The 19578-nt window shown below is 44.8% G+C and overlaps 1 protein-coding gene across 1 annotated transcript in view; it reads right to left on the reverse strand.

The window, feature by feature from the left end:
• The window catches only part of GAREM2 (GRB2 associated regulator of MAPK1 subtype 2), a 355526-nt gene that overhangs the window by 43077 nt on the left and 292871 nt on the right, over positions 1 to 19578 (reverse strand). The window contains exon 4 of the mRNA XM_078647169.1: positions 8278 to 9471. Coding sequence (XP_078503295.1) covers positions 8278 to 9471 — 1194 coding nt within the window. The remainder of the gene's footprint in view (positions 1 to 8277; positions 9472 to 19578) is intronic.

The following is a 19578-nucleotide window of genomic DNA, read 5'->3' on the forward strand; positions in this document are numbered from 1 at the left end:
ATTTTAGAAGTGCTTTGCCATTATATTCCTAATCTTGTCTCTTGAAAAAATCTTAGTTTCATTTAAAGAAGTCTTTTTAGAAATACTAGATGTTGCTGTTGTTCTCTTACCAGCACTTTTGTTTTGGAGTAGGCATCCTTCTTCTGTGTTTTGCATCTGTTTAAAATGTCTCTCCGTTTTACAGTGTCTTTTGTGTCTTCCAGAGTATGTGAAAATGTATTTATTAGTTAATAAAAACCATAAACAAAAAAGCATACAGCCAACCAAAAAAGCATAGTTATTTCTATAAGAAGTAAAAAAGCATGGTACAAATACAATCTTAAAAACAAGAAGAAAATCAGTCTAACCATAGTGGCGATGATAAATACCGCGTTTAAGCTTCACCATATTCAGGGCATCGCATCTCACAGGCCAATATAATACCTAAGGTGTTGTTTAGTGGGCATTTTGTTCAATATGAGTAGATCTGGCCGATAAAATGTGCAGGACAAATCAGGTTAGTACTTTTGCTTCCAATACAATAAGTAATACATTGTCAATGATTGAACTAATTCAGTGTGAAAATAATATAAAATAAACCTACGTTCCTCTTTTATGTATCAAACTGTGGGTGTAATTAATGATCTTTGTGATCCAACGTCACTGTAGTAGTTGTGTAAAAGTAGTTTAGTTCTGTTCTTCTTAGCAGTGACCACAATGGCAATGGTGGCTAGTGTTTTTTCGGAATTATTGGGGTGTTTCTTTTTTACTAATTACAAATATCAACCAATCACATAATACTAAACATATTCATTGTAAATGTTATCTACTTTTCTATTGGATTTCACTGTTATGTGATGTAAATATCTATGTAGTTGTAGTAGACTATGTAGATAGGCGTGTGTGACAGACAACGCAATCATATAGAACTTTATTAATTTATTCTGCTTGTTATGTAGTTGTGTATTTGTTTTTATTAGCATATGACCAGAATGTTATGTTTTAGAGGGCTTTCTAGTGCATTTAGATCTTCATAGCAGCGATATAGTTTATATAGCCTAATAATTCCAGTACTTAGTATTATTGTGCTTCTTATGTAGACCAAAATCTATCTTACCGAATCATGAGCCACCTTTCAAAAACTGTCAATCTCAAAATAATATACGTAAAGTGGCATATATTAGTTTCTGTGGGGGACTATTCCTCATTGCTGTATGTGAGTAGAGGTACAACATGGTTCGAGTATACGTTGTTGGACATAGTTTTATTTTTTGGGTCAAGGAGCATGCAAAGAAATCCTATCTGGAAGATTATTTCATTTTGAAAGGAGTAGACATTAACTGGATAGGGGAAAGAGGTTTGAGACGGCATCAGTAATTCCCTCTACTTTCCTATCTTAGAGCATGTAAACATCTGGACTTTATTATCATCCACTCTTGTGACAATGATATTGGATACTTAACAGGAGTGAGACTAGAAAAAGAGATTAAGGACACATTTTTAAAGTTAATTTATCTGTTTCCCAACATTCATTTTGTATTTTCTAACATTCGTCAGAGACAAAAGTGGAAGAGGTCTTCGGAAAGTGTTGCAAACTTTGTAAAAACTCAGAGACATATATAAACGAGACAGTTTCTGCATTTCTGAGAGATCACAAAATGCCCTCTATTTATCATTTGCATTCTACATTTAGTGAAACTGCACTATATCGTTCAGATGGAGTCCATTTCAACAGCTCTGGCATTCCTTTTTTTTCTTTCAATCCTAAAATGTTGGCTTGGCCAACATATCTAAGTTTACTGTCTTGTTGAAACAACCAACGGCTCTTTTCAAAGCCCCCCTATATGATAAATAATCTCATTAAAAAAAATTGGTACCGCTGTACTTCCTAGATATTACTACGGTACTCTGTGATATTTTTTAAACATATAAAAAGCTATAACACTTATTTAACCAATGAGTACTCTAAGTCTTCCAGTGCCTTATTTGTTGCTGTACTGTGCAGTAAACATATTTTCAGTATTTGCTTGGTTAACACAGAATACACACCAAGTGTGTTCTAAACAAAATGGCTGATGTTCCATTTTAAAAAGCTTTTGTTAACCAATCATATTCTGTTTTGTCATTGTCATGTACAGCTGTACTACAGCATCTATAGATATCACTAAGTTATTTTGCATTATACCATACCTACTGCTGTACCATTTTAATTCATACACACAAAATAAACATCTATATACCCTTACGTGTGTTCAAACCAAATTGCATTAAAATCTGTTTGGATAATGTGTGAGTACAAAGTCTATGGAAAATGTATTGAGGACAAAACCTGTTTTGGAACCCGCCCTTTTTTACTTGTACCCCCTTGGTGAATCACTGAAACTTTACATCATCTGCCATCCTAGAAAAAGAAATAGGTCTGCAAAGTTTTGTGGAGACTCGCAAACAGGTGTAAAGGTATTAATGGGCACAAATCTGAGGGCTTCCTATGTCTGGCAACCCTAACTATAACTACAGAGTGGCTACCCCCACTCTGTAATATATGTTACTACATATATATTACAGTACTTTAAGTGGGGGGTCTAGAAAATGGGCATAGCCTAATGTCTATGAATTATATCCAAGAGGCGTTGCATTGCAATGAAGGACATGGAGTGAAACACTACAATCCTGTGCTTCACATACCATAGCACCCTTCAAATATTAAGTATTTTGGTGCCTCTCTGTGAGACTTTTCTTATTGCATATCACATAGTAACAGGCATGCATTGAAGTAGTCAAATGTATTGGCTTTGCCAAAGCTTGTGAACAGTGTCAGATAAAGGAGCAAAAACTAGAAATGTGTTGTCAATAATGGATATTGAAAATATTTCAAATCTGAAAATATGAGACTGGATTATGCATTACTGAGGTCTGTGGAATGGTCTTCAGACTTTCTCCATCACTCCTGTTCTTCCCTTCGCTCCACTTTCCTCTGCAGTCACTGTTAGATGCGTACAAACCTTTTCTTCCCGCACCTTTCTAAAAGCTTACACATGCATACTTTATACATGATTAATCCCTTTACTCTTCAATGCACTCTTTCCACTCTTTCCTGCATTTCTTTCATTTCCTTTGCTTCAGTTCACCTTTCTCTACACACACTCAATCTTAAGACCTGCATTTTATTTCACTTGGGTGCAGTCAATATTTTGGCAGCAGTGTACTTCACACAGTTTCACAGAGAGTCACAATTACAACTGGTGCATGTGACCACTGAAATGTGCAATCTGCATACAGGTCAAGGATTGGATGAGCACGTACTCTGAACACCTTTATGCCCCAGTGCCCAAGTGACGGGCACTGCGAGAAACTCACACATGGCCCATTAGGAGGGCGGGCGGATTGCCCCCGCCAGGCTGGCAGGAGCCACCACCGGCCTGGCGGGGGCAATCAACCCGCCATTCGCTGAAATGACCCCCCGCCACATTAGGAAGGCTGGGGGGTCCGCGGCGGACGGAAAGCCCGTCTGACGCTTTTCCGCCCCTGTCGCCTTGAGGCCGGGGCGGAAAAGGTTTAATATGGTGGCGATGTCTATTAGACACCGCCAGCCATATTATGATGGGCCAAAACAGATGTCTTTCGCCGCCACGGAAAGGCATACGGTCTTCACTTCGGGGGCCCCCTGCGGGCCCCCGGAGTGAAGGAGAGGTGGGGGGTGCATTTGCATTAACAAAGCGGCAGGCATCGTGCGGTGCCTGCCGCTTTGTTAATGCTAAAAATGCAGGATGCGCCCGCCACAATGGCGGGCGCATCCTAATACCCCCCACGGGACCCCCGCCACAATGGCGGGCGGTCCCAATGACCGATAGGATGGCGGGCAAACTAAGTCCGCCCATCATCCTAATAGGCCACATAGTCTTCAGCCGCACCTCCACAGCTCTCAAACTACCACCCACACCTGAACTTATACAGACACCTAGCGGCATCTTAGTTCAACGTACGCACTGTACAAGAGTATATATATGAAATACAGACATGAGGGAGAAAGGAAGAGCGAGAGAGAGAGAGAGAGAGAGAGAGAGAGAGAGACTGATTCTTTTAAACAAAAGAACGAATGCTGATGCTTAGGGCTCTGCCAAAAAGCCTGCAGCCGGTGCAATTGAATGTCGCCGCCCTGAACACAATGCTGTGTGGTCTTTAACCCACCTCATGGCTCTGTGATCCACCACCAGACACTCCCTGCCCCATTATCCCACTCTTGCAGGTTCCTGTTTGCTCTCTTTGTGATACATTTTCTGTTGTTCTATTCCTCCGTCTTTCCGTTTTGTGTGTTTTTCCATCTCATGCTCTTGTAAATGTCTGATACAGAAAAATAAGTGGTGGTCCCCAAAATGAGGGCTGGTGAGCCCCACTGATAACCACCGGCTCAAACTAAGCCCTGGAAGTATCCTTTCTCCAACAAATCAAGCGGGTGCTGAGAGCACACTTCCTCCCAGTAGAACATTACCACAGCCAACTGACACATATACCACCCTCACCCGCCTACGGCTTCCACTCATTGACAAACGAGCTACTATAACTATGGTACGCTGTATCTATGTATCATCCTGTCACTGCTGCATTTGTAACAACCAAACCAGCAACCCTCTCTCTATATCCACGCCCCTAGCAGTGTAGATATTATGTCTTCATTGCTGTGTACAGGGCTTCCTGAACTTTGGAGCTGGGAAATCAAGGTTCGAGCCTCAGCGTCGACTACACATCCTGTGATTCTGAGCCAATCAATTAATCTCCCTGTGACTAACAAAAGAAATGAATATGTCCTTGTGTTACGTAACTGGTGCTCATGTAAAGCACTCCAATACCTTCGGGCTAAGTTTGTGCTATATAAATCTGCACAAAAAAAAGTAAGGCTCCTATTGCTTCTAGAAATAATTGAAAGTCTGGCCAGCTGGGATGCGTTTGAGTATATTGGACACCCCCCAATCGGGCAAGAAACTGATTGATCCAAATAGTTAGCGGATGTTCCTTCTATTTATTTTTTCTTTTTACAGAGTTTTATATAGCGCATACTTGAGCCGAATCGGGTATCAGAGCACTTTACATAGCACCAGTTGCATTACACAAGAACACATTCATTTTTGGTAGGCACAGGGAGATTAAGCGTTTTGCCCAGAATTCAGCGTCATTGCCGAGACTTGACCCCAGTTCCCCAGATTCGAGGTCGACAGCCCTAGCTGTTAGGCCAACTCCTCCTATTGACTGTTACATGCCTTCCCTCATTGGAAGGCAGCCCTTGCGGGATTATTCCTAGAGCAAAACACCCCTACCCTACCATCACCTCTTTCCATCATTCTGGTAAGGGGTGGGAGGGGTCTTCTAATGAGGACCACATGCCTAAGAAATCACACCGACTTATTATTGACCTTGTAGACACAAATAGAAGCTAATAGCTAAGAAGTCCTTATGTGCATTTATTATAGCCTTATAGCCTTATAAGAAGAAGGGCTATAAGGCTAGTAGAACATTTCCCCCACTGAGGGTAGAATGTTCTAAATTAAAAAGCAAGAAACATGAAGACAAACATTGGAATGTTGGAGCTTTTACCAGCCAATATATGTCTGGAGCTACTCCATTGTCTTCAATGAAGCCTCCACCATTCCAATGTTATAATATAGCCTTAAAGCCTGTCCTGGTGGGCTATACTGCCCATTATAACATTGGAATGTCGGGAGCTCCTTTGAAAACAATGGAGTGCTCCGGGCTTATAATGGCTGGTATGAGCCTGGAGCTCCAACATTCCAATGTTCCTTTGTTCACAGCTCTGGCTGTGAACAAAGGCTTCAGTGAGCCTGAGGGGATTCCAATCCCCTCGCGCCCCCATAATGCTTTGTTCTTTTTTGTTAGAACATTCTGAACTCTAGTGGCAGAATATTCTAATAGCTTTATAGCCCTTCGTAGCTGGGCTATACCGGCTATTAAAGTCCCTCTCCCTTGTTAAAGGCCCTCACCCGCTGGAGAGGGCCTTTAATAGCCGCTATAGCCCTCTGCGGCGGGCTATAATGCTATATTAATGGCCAGCTTCACGGTTCAGCAAGGGCCTTTATCAATGGAGCAGGCCTGTAATGGCTCGCAAAGCCCACCACGATGGGCTATTAGGCTATTAGAGCATTGGCCCAGCAACACTCCACCTGCAATACGAGTGAGAAAGGCCCCAAGGCATCTCTCAAACTTATGCATTAAAATCTAGTGACAGCTCAGGCTGAAAACTGTGCGCATGCGCTCTGCTCTCCCCCCACGCTGTTGAAGAAGGAAAATTGGTGCTCAATTCAATACTTCAAACATTCACCAGCATAATTCAGTATATAGGGCTTTATATATAAAAAAATAAATCTTACAAGTAGAGGCAGGAGAGACGCGTGTTTCCACAGAAATGGGTCCTCCTTTGTGGCATACCGACGACAGGCGCATTTTATAAAATTAAATGTGAGACCATCTCTGCGTCAATCATTCGTACAGGTTAACGAACGCCCCAGTTTCAGATCGTACAAGGTAAGTGAGGCCTGCCTTGATCGATGTTCAGCAAAGCTTGAAAAATGACACTTTTCGTTTATTCAGAGCAGCGTAAGAGATGTACCGCATAAATAGGAAGCGGCGAGCTCTGATAATCTCGGTTTACTCTACGGGTAAGAATTTTAAACATTGTCAGACTTGCTCAGTCTTTAACCCTTCTAATTACTACCCAGCTTGATCAAAATATACATAATAGGGTTCACTTCCATCAATATCCTTAACAATAAAAGTGGATGGAGTAAAAACGGTATCTAACTTACTTGCTGCCAGGGGTGGCCTTAGGCATGTGCAAGCTGTGCACCTGCACAGGGCCACCAAACCCCAGGGGCCACCACGCCAATATATATCCTTAATATAATAATGCTCTGAGGATAGATACATATTTGCGTGGCGGCCCCTGGCAGGAATTTGGCGGGCTCCGGCTCTGTTCCACTTCCAAAGACCTTCCTGAGCTCCGGGGGGGGGGCTCTGCCCCGCCCGGACCCCCTCTTCCGGGGCCCCCTACCTATGCTCCCTGCCCAGGGCCACCATGAGCCTAGAGCCGCCCCTGTTGCTGCTTTCTGGTTGTAGCCCTGCTAGTCACCGGTCGTGGGCAAACACTATCGACTGTTGTGTAAAATGTCGACATCTGAGTTGTTATGCCATGTGCGTCCCTGGAGTTAAAAGTGTGAACAGCCGCTCCATGAATATACATCCATCTGCAGCTTTACTGCAGGCGGCCTTTACCATTGACTTCAATAGAGCTCCCAACATTCCAATGCTCTAATGAGTTACACAGAAGTTTCAGCCAGCCAGCTCTTCTGCCAGAACGGCCTTTTATTAGCCCAGAGGTAGTACATACGTCATATTCATCCGTTTAGTTGGTTAAATAGCCCATTAGAGCTTTCTAGTTTTTATGAAGAGTTTGCTCTGGGGTAGCCTAGTTCCATGTGTTTACAACTGTTGACATTTATGGGAACTGAAACCAAGAGAGCTAACATAGTTTACTTCAGATCACATAACTTGAAGACATGGGGAAGATGAAATAAAGGAAAAGCGTGCCCTTTTTGGGTGACATCCCCTAGTCGCAGCTTAGTCCCAACAAGGGTTGTAGAATTCTTAAGTGAAAATTCTGCGAATGTAAATAATGTCTGAATCCTTTTTATTCTAAGATCCTTTGTTTGTTTAAATTCATTAATTTCTTGTATCACCTGTTCAATTCAAACATAATGTAGTGGCTTCCGGTTTTAAATAAAAACATGTGTCTGGTCATGCCTGTTTCCAGAGTTGGCAATCGACCCCTAAAACAGATCTACAATGGCCTCCAGTGAGGGGATGGAATATTAAGTAGAGAATATTGTTGTAGGTTAATATCATAGCCAAAATATTGAAGACAAAAAAATGTAGAAGGCACGTGCATATAGGGAAGGGTAGATTTACTATTCTTAACTCATCATCTGCACACCGTGAAGATATACATGTATTGTAAAGGTACATATATGTGGTGTCAGGTGCAGAAAATCTGTCAAACTTTTTTGTCCTCAATATTTTAGCTCTGATATTAGGATATAACCATTTTTCCAAACTCAATTTTCTGAAAACACATCATAGTGACAATTACATTTTGAAAAGCGCCTTCTATTGGTGGTATGAGCAGGTTGCGCCACCTCTTTGAGGCAGGGACTAACTAGTTACACTCTCAACATATATAAATATATCAAGAGATAGACACCATTGTTATAAGGGGAATGAGCCAATACTTACTGCTTCGGATTTTGGTGGCACGGGTGGTGGCGTCTCTATTCTAGACTCTTCTGATGGTAAGGCTGGCACCGGAGGAGACCCAGGGGGGGCCTCCAGTTTTGAAGAAGAAGTCACAAAAGAAATCAAATCCTGCTGGCCTTTATTGCCGCACTCCAGTCCCGGGGGGTTGCTGCTGGGCTCTGAGTAGTTCTCAGAGTTCTGGTTGGTCCATAATTCTTCATATGGGATCTCTGATTCCCGAGTCCTAAAATCAGGTTCTACCCATTCGGGAGTCACATACTCCTGGTCAGAGTCTGAGACGTCGGGGGAGGCCTGTTGCTGTTGGGGGAGCTGTTGCTGGCTTCCCAGGGCGTCCCTGCAGTTCTGATGACCGCTGTTGTCCTCGTTGGGGCGTGCAACCGACCCGCTATACAAGCACAGGGAAAGTCGTTGGAAGGACTGTGTGTGCTCCTCTTGGGCGTAGCCTGTCGAATTGGAGGAGGAGAAGCCCTGCAGACACACCCGCATCCTGCGGGGGCTTGCGCACTCCTCTGAGAAGTCCGTCTTCACCTCCCTGACCGCCTTGGAGTACTCATCGGGGTTAAAACGCTGCTCCTGGCAGAACAGAGAGCTGTCCCTCACCAGTTTGTCAAAGAATGGGTCGCCGCAAAGAAGTCCCTCCGGCAGCATGAAGCGGGGCATGTCTGTCAGCAGCAGGAAGTGGAAGGGAGCCACTTCCTCCTTGCGCAGCAGGCAGCACAGCACCACCGTCTTGGAGATGATGCTGACCAGCTTGTAGCGGTGGCCCTCCCTGATGATGTGCAAGTCATACGGGTTGCGAGCGGGTCGGCTAGGAACTACCACATTAACGGGCAAGCGGACCTTTTCGATGATGCTACGGATGGTGTGCTCCCCCTCTTGCATCTGTATCTCCAGCGGGCTGCGCGTGCTGAAGCGACCTTTGCATTGGAAGGGTAGGCTGAGGCTCTCGTTGGTGCGGTGGTTCATGCAAATCAGGCACGGCATTTTGCCCTTGACCTGACGACCCAACGTGCCCGTCTTGCCCAGCTTCCTGAGGATGGTGTTGAAGCGAGACTTCTCCTTCACCGTCTTGGCACAGAGGATCTCGGCCTGGCCCATGAGGGTCAACTCATCTCCGGCTTGTAGGGTGAAGTTGTAGACCTCGCTGTCCTCACTGAACTCTCCTGACACCACCTGAAGAAGGCAAGCAAAATACACAACATCAGAGAAACCTACAATCATGGTGCCTTACCAAATATAACTCTTTTTTGCAGCTGTATAATGACCACAATTTTTCTGGTCTTAAAATATATTGGCGTTCACCTGACATGTTTACACAACACCCTCACCTCAGCAAATTCACATTTACACATATTATTGTACACATTGATGGCCTATCAAGATCTCAAAAATAATCAATTTGTACTCATTACTTTGCATAGCACCACCACCACCTAGGACCTTCATCTAACATCAAAGGCCCAACTCTTCCCTTCTCTTCACCTCTACCTTCTTCAGAAAATAAGTCAACATTTCACCAAATCACATTAAACTTTTCTAAGCTTATATAGGATGGGGACGCAAAGTGAAGACGTATTTGCAAACTTCCTTGGCCAGGAAATCAGTCTTCGGGCATCTACAGATTTTTTGCTGCATCATGCTATTTATTTATTGCTCCCACTATTTGTATACCTTGGACTGGCAGGCTCCACGTATAGCGCCTAATGGATCTTAGAGGTGCTGCTACATGCTAGATGTGAACCCAAGGATGGTCGTGTAGGGGCAAAATAATCATTAAGTTGATTGTGTTAATCCCAGCTGTAGGTGTAGTAAAGGTTTTTGTGAGGCCTGGGCCATCAAACTGAAGTGGAGTCCTTGATAGGAGGAGAACCTATGTCAAAGTGTAAAAATATGTCCTGTGGGACAGAGAAACAAGCATTGATGATGTCAATAATTTGTGCTTATAATTAAAAGTGCCTTTTCAGTCACTGATGAGTTTAGGCACTTAATGAGTCTTACTATGCATGTTGTCACTTATCCTTGCACTCAGTCATCTATTCATTCACCCACTTATAGACCCACAATAAAACATGCATATAAACTCAATAAATATATGCAAGATAATACTTTTTTAAAGTAAAAGTTGATTAAAAAAAAACTTCTGCCCCCTAAACGTGCCACGCACAGGCTTACAATAAAAATAAAATTAAACTTATCAGCATTAGACTTCCAATGTATTACACAATGTATCATTGTTTTAAAGTTCCAATGTGGCCACTATGTTGGCCATCTTGGAGTGGTAAATCCATGCTACACTATACACAATACAATTCCAAAACGGCGAGCAATTAGTAAACATCGTGCTCGACAGTCATCACAGAAAGGTATTGTGCATAGTGTATCTATGTTGTAACCTGCCCTGGTTTCTCCATTGAAACAGAGGACAGTCACTGCCCCTCCCCCTTCCCCCCTGCTGACAGTGCTGCAAGCATAAAAAATATGAACAGTTCAGCTGAGCCGAGTAGCAACACTGGGCGACCCATTGCTGCCGATTGGCAGAAGGGAGCAGTGGTTGTTGCTGCTCCAGTGTAAACTGCGCATGTTACTTTGGCCAGTGGTCTTGCGACGGCCAGCCTGCCGGGCACATTTTAAACCTCTCCACCCCAAGCTGTCTTAGACAGCTCGATGGAGAGCAGGAACATGCACCAAGTGCCTGACGGAGCGCGAGGCAGCCCGCTCCAGCCAATCCTGGTGCTTCTCTCAGTCTGGGTAATATTAGCAGCATCAGGATTGGAGCGTCGTCACCTCTAGTATTCTGCTCGTTCACTCCGCCTCTTGATTGACTCTTGAGTCTTCACAGCTAATTAGCTGAGCCAGAGGTGCTGCTGTTAATCATTTGAACTGCCGGCCTGAGGTCGTAAAGGGAGCGGGAGCAAACGGGCTCTGGCCCAGGGCAGGTCACTGGGGGATACCGTGCTTGGAAAGAGTTTTTCCAGTCTTTGGAGAAAAACACAGGTTTGAGTTATTGCGCAGGTCGTTAAAGTGCACGTGTTAATAATGTGTAGTGGTGTGGGTTATACAAAAGGCTCCCTGTTTTCCATTTTTACTGATTTTTACAGATAAATACAGGCAGAAAAACAGTTATTTTCTTGTCTGTATTTATTTTTAAATGTGGATAAAAACGGAATTGGGTGCTTTTTGAGTGATTCTAAATACACTTTGCCATGACTGCCAGGCCAATAACTGCGTGGATTGATAGGTAAGGGGGTTAAAAGAGAAAGGCATTTTAGTAAAGAGGCTTAAACAGGAGTAGATATGCACAAGGTTGATACTGAAATGTGCATATTTTTATATAAGTATATCGATTTATCTTCTGCGGTGTTCCTATTACTGAAACCAGGCAGGCACTGAAGCGTGACTGTATATTAATTGGTGAAATAAATGTGGAAATATACCAGTTTCAACTTTATTTTTTTCACAAAACCCATAATAAATATGGATAACTACAGATAAAGTTGAGAAAAAATAAATATGGATAAATACAGATGGGAAAGTCAAAAAAATAAATACCATAAAACCGGGGGCCCAGTTATACACTAGGACCAGTAACCTCTCCCCTGCAATGATTGAGTTTTTATTTCTTTTATATTTTTTTAAGGAGTGTTTACGATTCCTACTCCTTCACCTAGTAATGGGGTATTATTTGAGGCCTTTCTGCCAGAGGCAGTGTCAACTTTGGAGCGACGTAGCTTCTACTTGTCGTTTGTTGTTCGTCGCTTATTTCAGCTGCCTTACCTAAGGCTACTGATGTACTGTAAAGTTATTTCACCCCACCGTTTTAGAAAGTAAGCAGCCGCTACTGATTGTACTGGTCGGAGATGGTTGACGCCATTCTTCGAAACTATGATGCAGTATGGAGAACCATTGCACGGTGCATACACGGTGTATACACCAAGTATAAAAGCAGTGGCCACGAGAAAAGTGTGCATTGCAAGCAAATGGCCCTGTAGCAGGACACTAAAAATACACACAAACAAAATAATAAAGGAGAATGAAATAAATGATAGGAGCCCTATAAAAGGAAATAATGAAAGCTAAAGGACTGTCTCTCCAGCCCTGATACTGAAGCACAATCATTTCCAGGTGGATGTGCATATGTGATCAGCCAAACCTAAGTGACTGACAGGGCAAGAGAGCTGAAGTCAGAAGTGCAACTCAGTCTTAAGGAGGTGACTCTTTGCCCAAGAGCCATCTCTATGGTGAGCATGCTCAGTGGCACCTACTACCCCTCCCCTATTCCTTGGGACACCATGGTGTCGTGGTGTAGGAGCTGCATCGGGGAGGGATTACTGAGGGGTGTGGGTTGGTTTCCCAGGGGTATAACAGTCTGCAAGTCAAGAGAGGTTCTGTTGGTCCTCAGCTCTTATCTGGAGAGGGAGGGGTGCTGTCTGCATCCCTCCCCATAAAAGGCCATGGCTGTCTTGAATCCTTCACCAGGCAGGGCTGCCTGTGTTGTGGCTGTGAATAATGCTTGGCTTTGCATGCCCATGTAGGTTTACTTGATTTTGCATTCATTAAAGTGTGCCTTTTATTAGTATTGGGTTTATACATGTAGAATATATTCTTCCAGAAACCTGTTGTTTGTTTATTCTCCAATGGTTAATGTATGCTTTCTGGTCCAGTTTAAGACAAACTCTCTTGGAGGTTGGGTGGCCAGGGACCTCAAGGCAGGGTTGTGTACTGCAGACACCAATCGCTCTGAAAGTCTGCATCACACAAACATACATGCACAGCCAAACAGAAACACAAAGCATACACACACAACACATAAACATCCAAACATCACACACAAATACAACACATACACACAAAAATGCACAAAACACACTAAACACTCACAAACACACCCAAACATAACCACCATTTGCCCCTGCCAGACACAGAATATGTAAAAAGGTCTGGTGCCCTGCACTAGAAAAAACTACCACCAGCTGCCACTTTCCACCGCCTGATATGATTGGGCAGTCGTCTGGGCATTGGTCGGGCATCCTTGATGTAGATGGAGTACATTTTGCATTTATCCCCAGGGCCAGCACAGCCTGGTAGTCCGCTGGTGGGTTGAATTCACACATGAAGTATCTTCAGTAGACTTAGTGGGCCTTGGTGGGTTTACCAAGGTTCTGTTCCGCAAAAGCTACAATTCGTGCACTTCATTGGTTACCGATTAGGCAAAGGATTGATTTTAAGACCTTATGTCTTTCCTTAAAAATTTTGAAAATGTCTTCTCCTCGGATTCTTGAGGACTTTCTTACCCCTTACGTTCCGTCACGCTCCTTGAGGTCATTGGGGCATAACTTGGCTGTAGTCCCTCGCTTTAAGCTCTGTAGAGTTGGTGGACGATCTTTCCGGGTTTTGGCTGCAAAACTCTGGAACTCTCTCCCTTGCCATATTCGTGCTTTGAATGATGTACTTAAGTTAAGTTTAGGAAGGCGATCAAAACCCTTCTGTTTCCTTCTGAATGCTAGGATTCTTTCCGTTGCCTCTTTTTGTTGCTCTGCGTAGTGTTGTGTTGCTTTTGCCTATCCTGAGCGCCGGGACGCCCCTTTGCTGGGGCAGCTGTGCGCTATAGAAGTGTGCGTAACATAACATAACATAACTTACAATTTTCTGAGTCTAGAGGGATACAAATCAAGTTGCACGGGTGCATTGTGGTATAGCGCTCCTTGCCATGCGGGGTCCTTATGGCGGAGGGGTTTGGCTGTGCAAGGCTTTGTGAATTAGGCAGAGGTCCTCAAGTTGTGCTCACTCTTAAGCCCTCTCTGGATTCAACGTAAAGAAGAAGCATCTCAGGCTGAGACTTCATAGCACACACATTTAGAAATTTGCTCTTGGCTTCATTCATAGCCACAAAAATTACAATTTTAAAACAGTATTGACAAGAATCAGAAAAGGGGATTTAAGATATTGCTTCTTGGATGCGGTAAGAGAGGGCTGGAATCCATTGACTGTTTGTGATGGGTCTGTCGGTGTAACACCGGTGATGCAGAGCTTTTAACCAATCAATGGGGTTATTAGCTCAATTGTGAGAAGAAAAGGTGAGGAAGAGGGAGTTTCTTCACAGTTCCAACAATGAGACCGCATTTCTGAGAGATAGATGCATGGACGCATGCCCGGGGTCGCCCTGATGGTGGGCTGCCCTTCTGGGAAATCGAGCTCTTTCCCGACAGGATGGTTCCTCTCCAATGTCTGTTGGCAGGGATATGCGATGTGTGGCAGACTCAGCACCAGCCTCCCCTTAATCTTCCAAAGGACTGGCGTGCCAGGGTAGGAACCTATTACTGGAATGGTCATTCCATCTCTGGAGGAACTGAAATATCCCCTTCTTTAAAAGATTCAATCAATCAATCAGGATTTATAAAGCCCGACTAATCAACCGAGAGGGTATCCAGGTGCTTCCCAGTCATAGAGGCTTAATCGAACAGCCAGGTCTTGAGGGCCATCCAGAATTACGGATGTGAGGCGACGGTCTGGAGTTACCTGGTGAGGCTGGCCCAGGTCTTTGATGCGATGTGCGAGAAGGAGCGTCCTCCACTTCTGCTCCGGTAGATACGAGGAGTATGGGCAGTGAGAGGGAGGTGGAGCAGTCTTCTCAATGGTTGGTGGAAGTTAAGGGGGTGGTTCATGTAGGGGGGTCCTTGGTTGTGCAGAGCCTGGTGTGCATGGGTCAGCAGCTTGAATTGGCATCTCTTCTGTACGAGGAGCCAGTGGAGTTGCCTGAGGTGTAGTGTGATGTGGGTTCGTCTGGGAAGGCCAAGGATGAGTCTGGCTGCGGCGTTCTGTATGGTCTGAAGTCTCTGTGGAAGGTGTGCGGCGATTCCTACATAGAGGGCGTTGCCGTAGTCCAGTCAGCTGGTGATTAGGGCTTGTGTCATGGTGCGTCTCGTGTGGAGGGCGTAGCCATTTAAAGATCTTCGTAGATGCACAGACTGGCACTAATATTTCCTCACCTTGGGAATACTCATGAATGAGAGCTATAAAGATCTCTCACAGTGTTTAGTGGTCTAACCCCCTCACTGACCACTGACCGGTTTTCCAGAGCTTCAATTCTCTTCCCCGGTGGAGTCTAATGATTTGGAAATTCTCACAAGGAGCCACACTGTTAGCTCTTAATCCATTCCCTCGGAAATCTGGGGCTGAAATCCTGAAAGAGTCCAACCAACCTTGTATCCCAGAAAATGAGCCATGACTAATACCAGTGGCAGTCAGCCCTGCATATATGGAAGAGTGGGCAGGTATGGCAGAGACATTTAAATATATCAGAGCTATAAATACATTAGAGCATGTGAGACCCTTATATGTGAAGGTGGATCCACAGTAAGGGTGAAGAGAGAAGCCTTCTCAAGCAGAGGCCCAGGAGGATTCAAAGTTCTTCACAGAAACGGTGGTATATTCCTGGATTTGGCACCAACGATGGTCGCCGGGCTCATTCAGAAACCACGGGTGAGAGCAAAGACAGATCTGGAGACCAGGGCCAGTCTATAGGGACAGACGCGTGCAGACTAATGAACTTGTCTTTGTGGACCTTCAATATTTAGGTATTGCCTAGCTTACTCTTCAGTAATGGGTCGCCAGCTGGCGAAGACTGTGGCTATCCTCATTGCATTCAACATCTGGGTATCTGTGTGTCTATGAGCTCCAGTGTCATGCGGCGAAGCAAGCAGCGTTTATCATAAGATTTCAAGGGCATGACGTAAAACATTTTCTTTGTTCTTACTTTGAAACCACGTGGCACTCACCGGCTCTTCCAGGCACAAGAGGTCTCATATGGTTACGTCTCACTACGCACTGCGCTTTGTGAGCCTGGGATCTCAGTGAGTCACTTGCACACCAAGTCCCAGGGCTCAGATACTTTATATGCAAGAAACCTTTGCAGAGACACATAAGACGTGGGCCTCGAAATCTGTAGCTGCTGAAGTCGTCCAGATGAGAAGAACAGCAACAGCAGTAGATGCTTGGCCAACTCTAAGAGACCCAAGCCATCTTAGGAAACCACCTCTAGGCCAGACATTGCCTCACAGCTCATCTAGCATCTCCAACAAGATCTTCCTGGGCTGTGAAGAACCCTGTGCTGATGAGTGTGCGGGGATAGGATTGCTGGGTGGGCCGAGTGTAACACAGGTATGAAGACAATAGGACAGACTTGGAATGAGTGAGCCAAGGTTTGCTCCTTAAGCCCTTGCATGCTCATGACGGCCCCTAGCCATCATGCTTCACGGTGGGCGTGTGCTGACGACGGCCGGGGGCTGTCCAAATCCCACCCACTATGTAAATTGCCCGCACAGTGCGGAAATTTGCCGCGCATGCAAGGGGTTAATATAGACTCCAAAGCGAATAGTCGCCAGGTGTGTTGGAGAATTTAGTGATCTAGGGAGAACAACATCCTCCGAGTCGGCTTGAGCCTCGCACCCTGCACCCGTGTATATGACAAACGCTCTCTTCCACATCACAGATAAGAAGTAGTTGAAACAATAGGATGTACAGCGATTCGACAGACTGCGCAGTGCTCCTTGGTGAAAGAATAGGACACTGATCCCCAGGTTCATGTTTCCACTGGTGGCCACAAAGCCAGTACATCACAACCCCATTGACCAACTTAGATAATTCGGCCCTAGACCACTCAGTGCCGGCTGCCTACAAGAACCCCGTTTGTAGACCCGCAGCCATAGTATTTGTAAGTGAACCTGTAAGGAGGAGAAGCTTGTCAGCAGATAGAGAGGGTGCATGATACGGAGCATGAGGTGTAACCTGCGGGGTCAGGTACAGAGGTTTGCACAACTCACGTATTTTCCTTTAATTTAAATGATGTGAAATTTCTGGAAAATTATGCAAATCTACACACAATGCAAATCCATCATTATTTTAGAGCGAAATGCATCCGTGCATCAATTTTATGACACAAGGGTGAGCTTTGAGCTAAAACTGCTGATTGAATTCTGGCTGCTCGTGCTGTGCCTGCACTCAGACACTATAGTTTTGCTGCGAACATGTCAATAGCTCGACACTAATGACTCGGAGGGCCATATGTATCAAGCACAAATGCGTTCGCAAACGCCGAAATTAGCCGAATTTTGGCGTTTGCGAACGCATTTTTGCTAAATGGTATGTATGTAGCAAATCTGAGTGCAAAATAAGGAATCGCAAATTTGCGATTCCTTATTTTACGATTGTATTTAAGGAATCGCAAATTTTGCGATTCCTTAAATGCAATGTATGAAGCACCCAAGTTGGGCCATTTATAAATGCACTTTTTTGCATTTGTGAAGGTGCCATGTGGCGCACATACATGCCATATGCGCACACATGTGAATTTCAGGGGTGCATCAGGGTGTCTTTATGAAACCCTTGCACCCTTGAAATTATTCTCAATTTGCGATTCTCAAATTGCGAATCGCAAATTGAGAATAACTTCCCATTCATTCCTATGGGCCTCCTGGCCCATAGAAATGAATGCGAAATTGTTCCTTAATTGCGATTCGCAATTTGCTAATCGCAATTAAGGAATTTTAAGAAATCGATTTTCTACATTCATCCCTATTTGCAAATCTCAAATAGCGATTTCTAAAGAATCGCTCTTTTAGATTCGCAAATCAGGATGTTGATACATCTGCCCCTCAGCCTTTTATCCTTTTGAAGTTGCTGAAAGGATTACCACAGACGGAAGGAACACTATGATATAATCTAAATTATGGGGAGAGGTTCCCTTTCATATGTTAAACTTGTATAGTCCTGGAGCAGAGCAGAGCGCGCCCCTCACGTGCCCGCCCCACCAATCACGGATCGATACCACTCCGATTGCAGGATCCATGAAAGCCAAGCCCGGTGACCGGAAGCTGATGCTGCAGAAGGGAAAGCCTCACAGATGACTGGGCCCCGGCGGAAGAGAGCAGGGTTAATGGAGTCTGAATGACGCCGCCATTGTAAATCAGATGCGGGCATTAGCAGCGCACGTGCGTGCGTGCGGGGAGTGCTCGAAAATCCAATCCACGTGGACCCACGCAACAACTCTCAGGCTGTCATTCCACGCACTGAGAGATGACTGAGCACCGGAAGAGCCATGAGGGGGAGGGGAGCATGATGACAGCTCGAGGGGGAGGGGAGCATGATGATAGCTCGAGGGCTCGCCAGAGTTACTCCTGAGATTAGAAAACTAGAGCAAACTGAAGGATCGCAAGTCAGGGGTGTGAGTATTAACCCATTACACAGCTTCAATGCTTCCCGGCCTTCTTAAGTCTTGATGCCCTCTCCTTGAGGCGTTAACTGGTTTAGGGTCCTGTGCAGAGGGCATTACCTGTTGTTAATTGCCCGCACTACTTTATTGTGTTCAAACTGAAAGCAAGGGTGCATGTCGAGGAGAATTGTAATTAACATCTGTTAATGCCCGACAGCACATGGGAAATAAGGCATTTAGTACTTTCAAACCCCACTTAGCACTGGTACACACACACACATTGTGCACTTCATGTCCTGTCACTGAACCTAGAATGCAGGCAAATAACAGTAGTTAGGGCCAGAGTTCTAAGAATGCTGATTGGATGAACCTATCTGAACATTCCATGTAGGGCAGGGCTTTAAGTGGGATGAAAAAATTGGGGGGTCTCTCAAAGGTGCGTGGTCAATGTAATTAAGGGCGTGGCTTAAAAACATGTGAGCTAAAAATCTGTGTTTAGCACAGTGTGCCGCCAGACATGTATTTTGCTTTTCCTGTCATTGCATCCAGATGTATGATACAACAAGTCACATCATATGTACAAGTCAGGACTATTGGCTTTGTCAATAGTTGCTAGTTGCATAAGATAAATAAGCAGCAGCTATGGCTTGTATATAATATTGAAAAAGCTTCCACTTAAAGCCCTGGTAACACCACGACAATGTTGCTGCTCCTGAGGTTCAAAAAGAGAAGGGAAATCCAGAGAGAAAATGACTCTCTTTAACCCCTTGCATGCTGATGACGGCCCCCATCCGTCATGCACTACAGCGCTCATGTGCTGATGACGGCTGGGGGCAGTCATAAACCCGCCCACTCGCGATATTGCCGCACAGGTGCAGAATCGCGGCAGCATGCAAGGGGTTAAAGGATTTCCCTTCCTCTGCAACGCTCACTTCGCGCACACCAATGTGCCTGCTGTCACTGCAATCTGGGGAAAAAAACAGACCGCCTGTGCCAGGGCACAAAAGAGAGCCCAATAGAGACCCGTTTCGGGGCCCCCTTAAAAAACTGACGGTGGTCAGACCTGGTGAGAC

The sequence above is a fragment of the Lissotriton helveticus genome, chromosome 6, assembly GCF_964261635.1.
Source record: "Lissotriton helveticus chromosome 6, aLisHel1.1, whole genome shotgun sequence".
Lineage (NCBI taxonomy): Eukaryota > Metazoa > Chordata > Amphibia > Caudata > Salamandridae > Lissotriton > Lissotriton helveticus.